General features: G+C 38.3%; 1 protein-coding gene across 1 annotated transcript in view; it reads left to right on the forward strand.

Moving 5' to 3' along the window:
• The first annotated feature begins 4,003 nt into the window (after positions 1-4,003).
• Positions 4,004-13,275, forward strand: part of LOC127161406 (junctional adhesion molecule-like) — a 44,302-nt gene continuing 35,030 nt past the window's right edge. The window contains exon 1 of the mRNA XM_051104174.1: positions 4,004-4,085. Coding sequence (XP_050960131.1) covers positions 4,004-4,085 — 82 coding nt within the window. The remainder of the gene's footprint in view (positions 4,086-13,275) is intronic.

The raw sequence follows: 13,275 nt of genomic DNA on the forward strand, positions 1-13,275 counted from the left end.
ATAATTAACTCAACTGTTGGGTTACTTTTAACCCAACTGGATTTTAACCCAATTCATTGGGTTAAAATAACCCATAGATGGGAAGGTGCTATACCAACCCATAGTTGGGTTACTAGTTGGGTTATTTTTAACCCAACATTTTTTAGTGAGTAGTGTGTCAGTAGGAAACATCAGTTTACATTTCCAAACATTCTGTTTGCCATTAATTGTAATAATCTAGTGAGATTTTTGTTTACACTAAGAGTCTGACAACAGCCAGTGCTCCACACAGAGATCTGATCCCATCATCCAGTCTGTCTCTGGAATGACATGAAGAAACAGAAAAACTGAGACAGACTAAATCCAGAAGAACTGTGGCAACATCTCCAAGATGCTTCAAGTAACCTACCTGCAAAGCTACCTGAAAAACTCTGCACAAGTGCACCTAGGGCAAAAGCTACTTTAAATGCAAAGGATGGTCACATCAAATGCTTAATTATTTTAGTTAATATTAGTTCATTGATAAAGAAAATCTATTTATGACATTGTTTTTCAAGATTTGACAGTATTCTGATCTAAACCAAAGGGGTCACTGATTATGATTTCAACTTTTTAACTTTAGTGTGTAACGTTGCTGTTTGAGTATAAAAAAACATCTGCAAGTTACAATGCTTAAAGTTCAATACAAAGGGAAATATTGTCTTTTACAAAATTCACTTTTTAACCCCTTTTCAAGCACCCCCCATTTTGGCATGGAGACATTAATGACATGCCCAAAATAAAAAGGATGCTGCTCAGGAGTCTTTCTGGCTAGATAAATAATCAACATACAACGGTCAGGCAGAACATTATGACCACCTTCCTGATTTTATGTTTGGCCCTCTTTTGCTGTCAAAACAGCCCTGGCCCATTGAGGCATGGGCTCCACTAGACCCCTGAAGGTGTGCTGTGATATCCGGCACCAAGATGTTAGCAACAGATCCTTTAAGTCCTGTAAACTGCAAGGTGGGACCTCCGTGGATCACACCTGATTGTTCAGCACATCCCACAGATGCTTGATTGGATTGAGAACTGGGGAATCTGGAGGCCAAGTCAACACCTCAAACTCGTTGTTGTATTCCTCAAACCATTCCTGAACCATTTTTGCTTTGTGGTAGGGTGCATTATCCTACTGAAATCTTTCTACAAAAGTTACATTGTAAACTTGTTGTTTCAACGGTGAAACAACATTGATATACCGTTGAATGCTAAACGGTTGAAGCCCAGTCAAAACATTACCGAAATTCAATTATGTCTGTGTGTATGTCACATTTATGTCTGTTTATGTCTTTTGGTTTCTCCCATTGTCTCCCCCCGTCGATCTGTCTGTTTTGGTTTAACCCTCATTACCGTCATCCCCTACACCTGTGTTTGTAATTAGTCTCTCCCTTTATAAGTCTGCTTGTGTTTTGAGTTTGCTGTCGGTCCATGACGTTATTTGGAAGTGTGTGGATGTATCGTTCTGTTCCTACGAAGAGTTATATTAAATTGTTATTTGTTTGTATCGTATCTCTTCTCTCGTCTCGTCAGTCCAGCACGACACGTAACAGAAGGACCGACCGATACAGTTTTTCCCCGGCATTTCCCTGCTTTATTTTCCGCTTTTTTTTTCTGAGTGTTTTGTTTTGTTTTTCGTTATGGGTAACCCTGCTGTCCTCCTCCTTCTCCTGGAGCAGGGGAATCGCTCTCTCGTGGACCACACTAGAGACTTCGTCCACCTCGTACCACTCACACACTACCCGGACAGCAGCCTTTGCACATTCTACCGTGCAGGTCTGAACATCGCCACGAAAGCGCAGCTGTCCGGGGAGGGTCCACGAGAGAGCTTCGCCGACTACATCGAGTGGGTGCTGGTGTCCTGTAGATCTTCGTTGACCGTGGATGACACCAGCCCCACTCAAGACCCAGAGCCCAGCCAACCAGCACCCCGACATGCAGAGTTTGAGCCAGAGCCCACCGCGGCTGATGAGCCAGAGCCATGAGCGACTGAGTCAAAGATCGCCACAGAGCCAGAGCCCAACACGTCCGATCAGGTGCGAGAGCCGGCTACAACTACCACGACGGGGGAGTGCAAGATGGAGCAAGTGAGGGCTATGGAGAGCCCTGCCCACTGCACCACTGCTGGGGGTGAGCTGGAAGATAACTCTGGGGACTTGATTGACTTTTCTACGGAAGTTCTAGAAAATAACTCTGGGGATTTAATAGACTTCTTTACGGAAATATATCCCTGTCACATTATACCTGCCTGTATGGAATCCACACCCACCCTCCCTCTTCTGCCTGTGTCAACGTCTGTCTGTTCACCGCTGTCCCCTGACAGCCCCTCTGCTAACCCTTAGTCCACCACCTGTGCAGTGGGCTCGCTACGGGTCTGCCAGCTTCCATCGGTGTCAGTGCTGGAGGATCCCTCAGCTCCGCCTCCAGCCTCAGAGTCCAGAACTCCACGGCTCCACCATGGCTCTCAGCGCCCTCGTCTCCATTGTCGCCCGTCGGTCCACCAGCTCCACTGGGCTCCCTCATCTTTCCGGCTCCGCCCTGGTCGGTCGTCGTCCCTCCATCACCTCAGGACTCTGTTCCTCCGGCTGTGCCTCGTCACTCCGTCCCACCGACTCTGTGGACCTCCTCCCTCCCTCCGGCACAGCCTCCATCCTCTGTCGCTCCGGCTCCGCCGCGGACCTCCGGGTCTCCGCCTTGGCCCTCTGGATCCTCGGTGTCGCCCTGGATCTTCGGCTCTCCGTCTCGGGCTCCTCCGCCAGCGGCTCCGCCTCCGTCAGTCAGCCCCCTGGAGTCGTCAGCCTTTCCTCCACCATGGCTCCTCCCTCCGTCGGCTCCACCGTGGGTCGTCATCATGGCTGCGGTCTGGGTTTCCTTCTGCTTCTCCTGCTTGGTCCCTCCTGTTCCCTCCTTGGCTCCTTCCACCTTCGTCACCCCCCTGGACTATGTTATGTTTATTTGAACTGTCTGTCTGGCCATGGCCTCCTGAACCGCCCACCTATTCTCTTGTTTTTTCTTGTATGTTGTACGGCGCGAGACGCGCCTATTTGGAGGGGGGCGTAATGTCTGTTTATGTCTTTTGGTTTCTCCCATTGTCTCCCCCCGTCAATCTGTCTGTTTTGGTTTAACCCTCATTACCGTCATCCCCTACACCTGTGTTTGTAATTAGTCTCTCCCTTTATAAGTTTGCTTGTGTTTTGAGTTTGCTGTCGGTCCTTGACGTTATTTGGAAGTGTGTGGATGTATCGTTCTGTTCCTGCCTGTTCCTACGAAGAGTTATATTAAATTGTTATTTGTTTGTATCGTCTCTCGTCTCGTCAGTCCAGCACAACACGTAACAGTGTAATTGTTGTTAACGCAAAAGTTAGGAAAGTTGTGTCAGTTTTGTCGACTTGTAAGGCCTGTCTGTGTCGCTTCAGTGTCAGATTGCTACAACGATTTTCAGAGGGAAACGTTAGAATATTTTATACAAATTCCTAATTTCAGAAAATAAAATTTCATACACTAATTTATTTTCTGCTTAACAACAGTCGTCATAATTTCTGTCGATTCAGGGTAATATCACGAGAGTGGAGGCAAGACCAGGAATGTTAACGTTAACCAGAGAAGGAGGGAGAGAGTGCGAAAGAAGTCATCGAGGGAGCACAACCAAAAGGTAAGTCTGATTTCACAAATATACATGAGGTTAATGAGTTTCAAGCACTATGTCAATGCTTGAAAAATTGTAATTGCACAGTGTATTAAATTAGCTTGTTAACGCGAGATTCTTGAATGCTCTTCCACATTTGTGTCGCTGAGGCCTACTTTTACAGTTGTCGACCGAAGCCAACTCGTGCTGCTTCAGTGTCTTTTAGTGCTTTTACGGCTGCTACGACAATTTTCAGGGATAAGACGTTATTCGTGTATACACAAATTAAAAATTTCAGAAAACAGAAGTGTACCTAAGCTAATAATTCTGTTTAACAGCCGTTGTCATTACTGTCAATTCAGGATGGTATCGCGAGATTGGAAGCGAGACAAGCCAGGGAAAGAGCACGAAAGAAAGTGGTCTGTGAGGGCGCGGAATCAAAAAGGTAAGTCTGATTTCACAAATATACACAAAGTCCCGAGTTAAATTCATTATGTCAGTGCTTTGAGAATTGTAACAGCATAGTTTGTTTATTTAGCTTGTTAATGCGATATTCCGGGAATGCTTTTCCACATTTGTGTTGCGAATGCCTACTTTTACAGTTGTCGACTGAGGCCTACATTACTCCTGCTGCTTCAGTGTAGTAATGGGAAGTTTGAGTCTCGTTCAGCATAATGAACGAAACTTTTTTTTGGGTCATTTCATTCATTTTATAATGTAATTATAATTAAAATGTTACATGTTACTTCCCTAACACATCTACTGCTTACACAAATGTTGATCACACTACAATCAAGACAAAACTATAATGCTATAAGAAACAAGAAATATTAATTAATTGTTTACATGGGTCTTTAGTCTATGATTAGCTCACCCCACCTCTTATCTGAGTCTTCAAATTTGAAAGAAAAAATAGAAAATAGAAACAATAGATCATAATTAAACCAGAAAAAAGCAAAATACATGCAAGCTTCGGCTCCTAAACATTAGATCACTTACACCAAAGCAGTTATTGTGAATGAAATGATCACAGATAATAGTTTTTATGTACTTTGCTTAACTGAAACCTGAATAAAACCTAATGATTATATTGGTCTAAATGGGTCTACTCCACCAAACTATTATAAGCATGAGCCCCGTCAGAGTGGTCATGGTGGTGGTGTTGCAACAATAGTGATATTCTCAATGTTACTCAGAAAACAGGATACAGGTTTAATTCATTTGAAATACTTTTGCTTAATGTTACTCTGTCAGATATGCAAAAGAAATCTCTCCTATCTCTTGTTTTAGCTATGCCAGGGCCATATACAGATTTCCTAAAAGAATTTGCCGAATTCCTTTCAGAGCTATTTGTTAATTTTGATAAAGCGCTAACTGTCAGAGATTTTAACATTTACGTTGATAATACAAATGATGCGTTAGGACTTGTGTTTACTGACCTAATAAACTCTTTTGGAGTCAAGCAAAATGTCACCGGGCCCACTCATCGTTTTAATCATATGCTAGATTTAATTATATTGTATGGAATTGATCTTACTGATATAGATATTGTACCTCAAAGAGATGATGTTTCTGATCATTTCCTTGTATCGTGCATGCTGCGTATCACTGATATTAACTTTATGGCTCTGCGTTATCGTCTTGGCAGAACTATTGTTCCAGCCACCAAAGATAGATTTACAAATAACCTTCCTGATTTATCTCAACTGCTCTGTGTACCCATTAATACACAGAATCTAGACAAAATGACTAGCAATATGGGCACCATCTTCTCCAATACATTAGAAGGTGATGCCCCCATCAAACTGAAAAAAAGTTAGAAAAAAAATGTATTGCGCCATGGTACAACAGTAATACCCATTCTCTCAAGAAAGAAACTCATAATCTTGAGTGCAAATGGAGAAAAACTATCTTGGAAGTTTTTAGAATTGCATGAACAGTATGTCCAGATACAGACAGGCTTTAAAAGCTGCTAGGGCTGAGCATATCCGCAAACTCATAGAAAATGACCAAAACAATCCAAGGTTTTTATTTAGCACAGTGGCTAGATTAACAAATACCCAGATGCCACCCGATCTAAATATTCCTTTACAGTTTAATAGTAATGACTTTATGAATTTCTTCACTGATAAAATAGATAACATCAGAAATACAATAACCAATGTAGATTCTACTGTGTCTAATATGTCCACTTCTTTCATCACACCCAAAGAAAAACTGCAGTACTTTACCGCTATAGGACAGGAAGAGTTAAATAAACTTATCACTGTGTCTAAACCAACAACATGCCTATTAGATCCCGTACCCACTAAATTACTGAAAGAATTGTTACCTGTGGCAGAAGAACCACTTCCCAATATTATCAACTCATCGTTATCTTTAGGTCACGTCCCTAAACCATTCAAGCTGGCGGTTATTAAGCCTCTTATTAAGAAACCACAACTAGACCCTAGTGAACTGGCAAATTACAGACCCATTTCTAATCTTCCATTTATGTCTAAAATTTTAGAGAAAGTTATATCTGTTCAACTGTGCTCATTCCTGCAAAAAAAATATCTATGAAGAATTTCAGTCAGGTTTCAGGCCCCATCACAGCACAGAACCTGCACTTGTTAAAATCACTAATGAATTGCTTCTTGTGTCAGACCAAGGCTGCATCTCATTGCTAGTTTTACTTGATCTCAGTGCTGCGTTCGACACTATAGATCATGACATACTGATAGATCGACTACTAAATTATGCAGGTATCCAAGGGAAGGCTTTAAAATGGTTTAGATCCTACCTGTCTGATCGCTACCACTTTGTTTATTTAAATGGGGAGTCATCTCAGTTATCATTAGTAAAGTATGGAGTGCCACAAGGATCTGTCCTATGTCCTCTGCTATTTTCAATATACATGCTGCCCCTTGGTAATATTATTAGAAAACATGTGATTAGTTTCCATTGTTATGCTGATGATACTGAACTATATATCTCAACAAGACCAGATGAAACGTCTAAATTATTGAAGTTAACAGAGTGTGTTAAAAATGTAAAAGATTGGATGACCAATAATTTTCTGCTATTAAATTCAGATAAGACAGAGATATTACTTATTGGACCTAAAAACAGTACACAGAATCTTTTGATTTACGATTTACAACTAGACAGATGTACTGTTATGTCCACTAGTCAAAAGTCTGGGTGTTATCTTAGACTGGAACTTTCTTTTCTTTTGAAAATCATATTTCTCATGTTACAAAAACCGCATTCTTCCATCTTAGAAACACTGCCAAGCTATGAAACATGTTACCTGTTTCTGATGCAGAAAAGCTGTTTCACGCATTCATGACTCTAGACTGGACTATTGTAATGCACTACTAGGTGGTTGTCCTGCGTCTTCAAGAAACAAGCTACAGATAGTCCAAAATGCAGCTGCTAGAGTCCTTACCAGGTCAAGAAAATATGATCATATTATCCCATTTTTAAAGTCTCTGCACTGGCTGCCTATTAGGTTCCGCATCAGCTACAAAATAGCACTTCTTACCTATAAGGCACTTAACAGTTTAGCTCCTGCGTACCTAATTAGTCTTCTACCACGCTACAATCCATCACGCTCCCTAAGGTCCCAAAACTCTGGACTGTTGGTAGTACCTAGTATAGCAAAGTCTACTAAAGGATGTAGAGCTTTTTCGCATTTGGCTCCCAAACTCTGGAACAGCCTTCCTGATAACGTTCGGGGTTCAGACACACTCTCTCTGTTTAAATCTAGATTAAAGACACATCTTTTTAGCCAAGCATTCAAATAATGCATCTCATAAACTTTTCCTGCAGTTATATCCAATCAAACGTTCATTATTAATCTTTTAGCTCTGGTTTAATAAATCTTTTCTTTCTTAGCTTGAACAGCAGCTACACTAATTATGTTCCTATTTGTTCTCTGTTCCTGCCATGGGATTGACATCCCATGTTAACTAGGAATTCACAAGCTCCAGTCTGGATCCAGAACACTTAAGAAAAGATGATGCCAACCCCACAGAGGACTTCAGATGATGCCAACCCTGAAAACATACAGCACTACCGAATTCTGCTACTAATTTATAGTGTTCTTTGTCTGTTTGATTACGTCATTAATTGAGGCCTTGAGACGAAGAACCATACAAGTCCATATTTTCAAATTTTGAGTAATAAGATTTTTTTCATTTGGATTGGGAACATTATATTATATATTTTTATTTTACTTGAAAATAGACAACAAAAGCTTCTCAATTCTAAGGAGATAACATTTTTCAGTGTCAGTATTAAAAATCAAAAGTTATTGTGATTTATATTTCTGAAATGTGGAAGAACGGTATATGTCCAGTTAGTGTGGAATAACAGTATAACTCCAGTTCATCATATCACTTTAAACCACTAAAGATCTGATTCCTTATCTTAGTTTTAATACAGTAACAGAAACTTCAGGTTAATATTAAGCATTTCTTTCTAGTTTATTATTATTATTATTATTATTATTATTATTATTATTATTATTTAAAAACAGAAAATACAGTATGAACAATGTATAATACATAGACATTCTTACAGTACAGGCAATAACAATGAATTATTAACAAAAAACAATAAATAAATAAATAAATACAATGCAGACATACATCATAGCTAAATATTATTCAACATATCATAAGGTATACAAGATATATCATAATTTTCTCAACTTTCATTTCGACCTATTCATGACTGATCTATAGTAGACGCCCAGTAGGCTAAGCTACACGCAAATATAACTGTAACAAGTTAGTCAGATAGGATATCTTTGATCACTTCTTGTATGTTTAGATAGCTCCAATAGTGCACCTTGTCGTTTATTTAGAAAAGCTGGCGCAGCGCACCTGTGTATATACGACTTCAAACTGTTCTCGCGCTCCGCCATCTCACGATATAAATAAATATATAAACAAATAAACTCTGCTTGCCGTACTTTACACAGGACTGGCGGGAAATATGAAAGAATACAGCTTTATTATATATGGTATGTGGTTTATTTTGATAGGTTAACTGTTTATGCGGTGTTTAGCGCATTCAGAGAGAGAGAGAGAGAGAGATCACATCACATATACGGTTCTTCCACTCAGCAGTTTGGGTGGATTTTTCCCTGGTTTTTGTTCTCCTCTTCGAGTCAAATATGTTTTTCCAGCATCCCTCAAAGCCTTCCTTACTCTGTCCTTCCATTTGGTCATGTCGGCTCTCTTTTTTTTGCCGAGGTTTTGCCTTTTAATGTCCGAAGCGGACATGACAGCAAGCGGCATCTCCATTCTTCTTTGTGGACATAAACGGTTTTTCCGCGTGACGCTATTTTAACGTTTAAAATGCGGACTCTTGGTCGCGCGAAAACATCCCCAAACTGTTTCTGTATACAAAGTTCACACATACAATTAATGTCACATGGTTATCTCATTTTTTGTTTTTTTGGACTTATACGGTTGTTCGTCGCACACACTCAATTGATCTTTACCACACATCTGTACCATATGTACATCAAGCTACTACTACATATATTGTAGAAATGTCAATTTGGTGTAAAACTGCTTTGCAACGATATGTATCGTGAAAAGCACTATACAAATAAATTTGAATTGAATTGAATTGAATTGAACACTCCTTGATTGGTGCATCATATGTTCAGTTCTTGACGAAGCTCCGGCAGTATTTAATGTAAATGCTTATCTGCTGCCATTCCTTTGAAGTGCTATATCCTTCTTTACAAGGTTCAAAATCCGCAAAATGTCCCCAAAATTAAAAGAAAGAGAAAAGAACAAACAAAAAGAAAGAGAAAAGAACAAAAAAAAAAGAACAAACAACCTTCACTACCTCCTTATATAAATGTCGATAAAAAAGTATTGCGAAATGACAACGTTTCCATTAACCGATGTTATGCGACTAAAATGTAATTTGTTCCTCTCGCGATAAGTCATGGCAAGGATTTTGGTGGGATTTGGACGGATTTTGACTTTATTTAATCGAAAGAGGCGTATGCGTGTATCTTTACAGAAGCAGCGTGGAGATCCGCTTCAGAAACGTGTGTGATGCTGCTGGTATAAACATAACATCAGCTGTTACATGCCGCAGATGTGTGCAGCGTACACAGTCTGAGCATTAATATCAGGGAAAGCCCCTTATACTTGAGAACGGCTACATATGAAGTGTTTCTTGGAGTTTATAGTACATTGAAGAATGATCATATGACTTTTTTTCACATGTGCCATGTGACCTCTAAATGTGGGAAAAGCCGTTTCCATTGCAGTTTTGCGAAATATTCCTTTTTTGAATTGCCTGAAAAAACACCTCATGTGAGCGTAAAACCTTTTTTTGCGATATATGGGAGTTTTTGCGAAACTGATGTGTTTCCATTAGGCGTATTTTCAATTCGCAATTTAAATTTGCCCATCTTGAAAGGTAATGGAAACACGCCTACTGTGTATAAAACCCTACATATACTTTCCATAAGTCACAGTCAACTCACACCTGTTTTTTTTATTTTTGAAGGCATTTGTAGTTACATTAATTACAATAAATTACATTATGACAGGAATAATTGATGGTGGGCCACTGACTTACTAGAAAATCATGCACACCCCAGGTGGTTTTGGACCCATAAAAACTCTTGCTGCAAAGATGTTAAAAAATATTTTTTCTTTTAAGCAGAAACTGCCACCATGTTTAAATAATAATAATTTCAATACAGAAAAAACTAATCAACTAATGTAAGTAAAACATTCTCAAGCTCAAGGCAAGAAAACAGTCCAAGTATTATTTACAAACAAAAGTATTAATACATATATTAATCAAAAATACAAATGAAATAATATTTTTTAAAAATAGATTTTTTTTAGTTTTTTAAAGTTTTTTAGGAAGGTCTATATTAAGGCAGAAATAGACTACAGACATTTCATGAAGTAATAAATGTTAAAATAAAACTGCAAAATCTTCACTGTATACATTAATTATTGGTAGAGGCAGAAGTAATGCAGCTGTCAGTCAAGTGCAAACCAAAACTATTTCTGGACTGGTGCTTGAAGTGTTTGAATGACTTCCAAAATGACTTCCAGTCATCAGCAAATGGCTGTGAAAGCGGTTTCAAGTATTTAATTACTGTCAGGACCAGAATACAAACAATAAAATATATATGTAATACAATAGTTTAGGCCCTGTATATATATATATATATATGAAGAGTTCAGATGCAAAACCAGCTAAAAGCCATCTCGGTCAAATATGAGATAATGATACTGAGTGAATGCTCTCGACACATATTACATGTCCATCAAATACTTTTACTTTAAACTCGCTAAATTTCAGTCTCAGCCTAATCAGAAGTACCAGTACGTACATAGAAACCTATACAAAGTAGTCAGAAAGAAATGCTCATTTTAAAGAAATATGTCAGATGGATTTAGAGGCATTTAGAAACATATATAATGTTTCTAATTTTTTAATAAGTAATTTCTAATTTTATTTAATCATAATTTGACAATCAGCATCTAAATAAAATACAATTTATGTGGAAATAAAGGCTTCAAATCTGCCTTTTTTGTTTGTATACATTTGAATATGTTAAAAGAACAATGCCAATTTTCTTACTTATTTGAATGTTTCCACAAGCATTTCCTCTGTGTATGTTTCCTCTGTGATTGGTGGCACAGCTATGAAATTACAGAGGGCCAAGCAATAGTAAATCAGTGGGAGAGTAATTTTAAATGACACAAAAACTGACCAATCATATCTCTCCTCTGAATGAATGGGTCTTATATACATTACTGCCGTACTTGTCAAATGACCAAAAGGGCAAACCAAAAAGTTCTGCTAGCTCCTTTACAGACAGTAGTTACCACTCCTTTTTTTTCTTGAACATTTGATTATCGATTGTGTTAGTCCTCTACCATGATCAAAGGCTGGTGTCAATCTATATCCTGTGGCTTATCCTCTGAGATCATTTACTACTAAATCTATTTTATAAGCATGAATTTAGGATTCAAACTTTATGTCCAACAAACCTAAAATCATGTGACTACTTAAAAGCATAAAGCATATGTAGAGATGACTGACAATCTGGAGGAGATCAAAGTGACTTCATTCTGGAGTTCTTAATAATTTGGCCCCCCATTTGTCTCATTTGTCTGAGTCAGAGACAGTCAATATAATTAAGCTGGTAAGCCCATTTTTCTTTCTCTTTTCTGATTTTTATACTGAACTTGATGTCCGTATAGCTCAACCAGTAAAACAACATGCATATCAAGTATAAAAAGGAAAATATTCAGAAAGACGTGGATTATTACGGTTTCAGTTTTTGGAGCTCTCCATGTATTTTAGTGAGTAAACACAATAACTTACCATTTTTGCACATTTTTTGGAAAAAAAATCGGAAGAGTTATTGGCAAGTGCTAATGACATCTCGTGCTAAAGAGCTATCTTTTGTTACATCTGGCACTTGCAGCACACAGTCAATGCCTTTTGGAGAATGAGATGCTTCTGCTACAGTTCCGCGGGTAGCCAATCTCATGTTGTCTGGGTTGACAGGGTGTGAGGCTTATGTGGACAATGTTGTTATGTATAGTTCTTCTTGGTCTGAGCACAAATTATTCATCAAATTGTTACTCTTTTGATGCTATCTGTAGTCTTGCTCATAACCAGGTACTCATTGTGAGTTCTGAAAATTTCTCGCTGACTACATGCCCCACTACAGTCCAATATGTGTTATATGGACTGTACCTTTTTCCCTTGAGAAATAATGCTCATTGTTGCTTTTTGTCGGCTTTAAGGCTACAGTGACCCTCCAGGAGAAGGTTTCGACACTTCAACTCACGTTCATTTTTTCATCTGTTAATAATGGAATGCACTTTCAGATTACATATTTCATAGAACTGGTTTAGCTGGATTAGCTGCCTTTTGAAAGGAGTCAGAAGGAAGGAAATAAAACAGGTTTAAATTAGTCTTCATGCACCAGATTGCTTTCTTATAGAACTTTACTCTGACAGATGAAGACATTTTCAAGTAATAATGGACCTGTTTATGTTCACTTTTGTGTCTGTAATTGCAGTTATATCTGGTGGTATGTACATTGATTTTCTTTTCTATTATGCCTTTTTTTTCTCTTTAAGGTGATTTTTTTCTCTTTAATTCATCAAATCTTCTCTTTAATGTGATTAATCATTAATAATGTCGTATTTAAATCTATGCAATTTTACAGTGTCATTTAAGGGTTTGGAAACATTTGACTGAATTTATGTAGCTTATGATCTTAAATACTCATGGCTAAAGGCTTTTGCATAAGTTTGTGTATTCAACTTTTTAAATTATATTTTTAAATGTATTATTTGAAGCACACAGTGAAAGTATCACAAAGTATCATTATGTTTCAGCAGTTGAACTTTCATTGTTGATCTACTTGGGAGATGGCAATTTGATTACTATAAACAAGGAAATAGAGATTTGCCAAGCTGTGGTGCTATTTGTTTCTTTTTAGGTTACATTTCCTGGTGACCTGATTTTACCTGCTTAAGTATAGAGAAACACCAAAATGATGATAAATAACTAGTGCTGATGAAAGCTGACTGTGTTGTTGCCTTGCATTGCAGCAAAAAAGCTGCACTTGAACA

This window comes from Labeo rohita, unplaced genomic scaffold (genome assembly GCF_022985175.1).
Source record: "Labeo rohita strain BAU-BD-2019 unplaced genomic scaffold, IGBB_LRoh.1.0 scaffold_64, whole genome shotgun sequence".
NCBI lineage: Eukaryota > Metazoa > Chordata > Actinopteri > Cypriniformes > Cyprinidae > Labeo > Labeo rohita.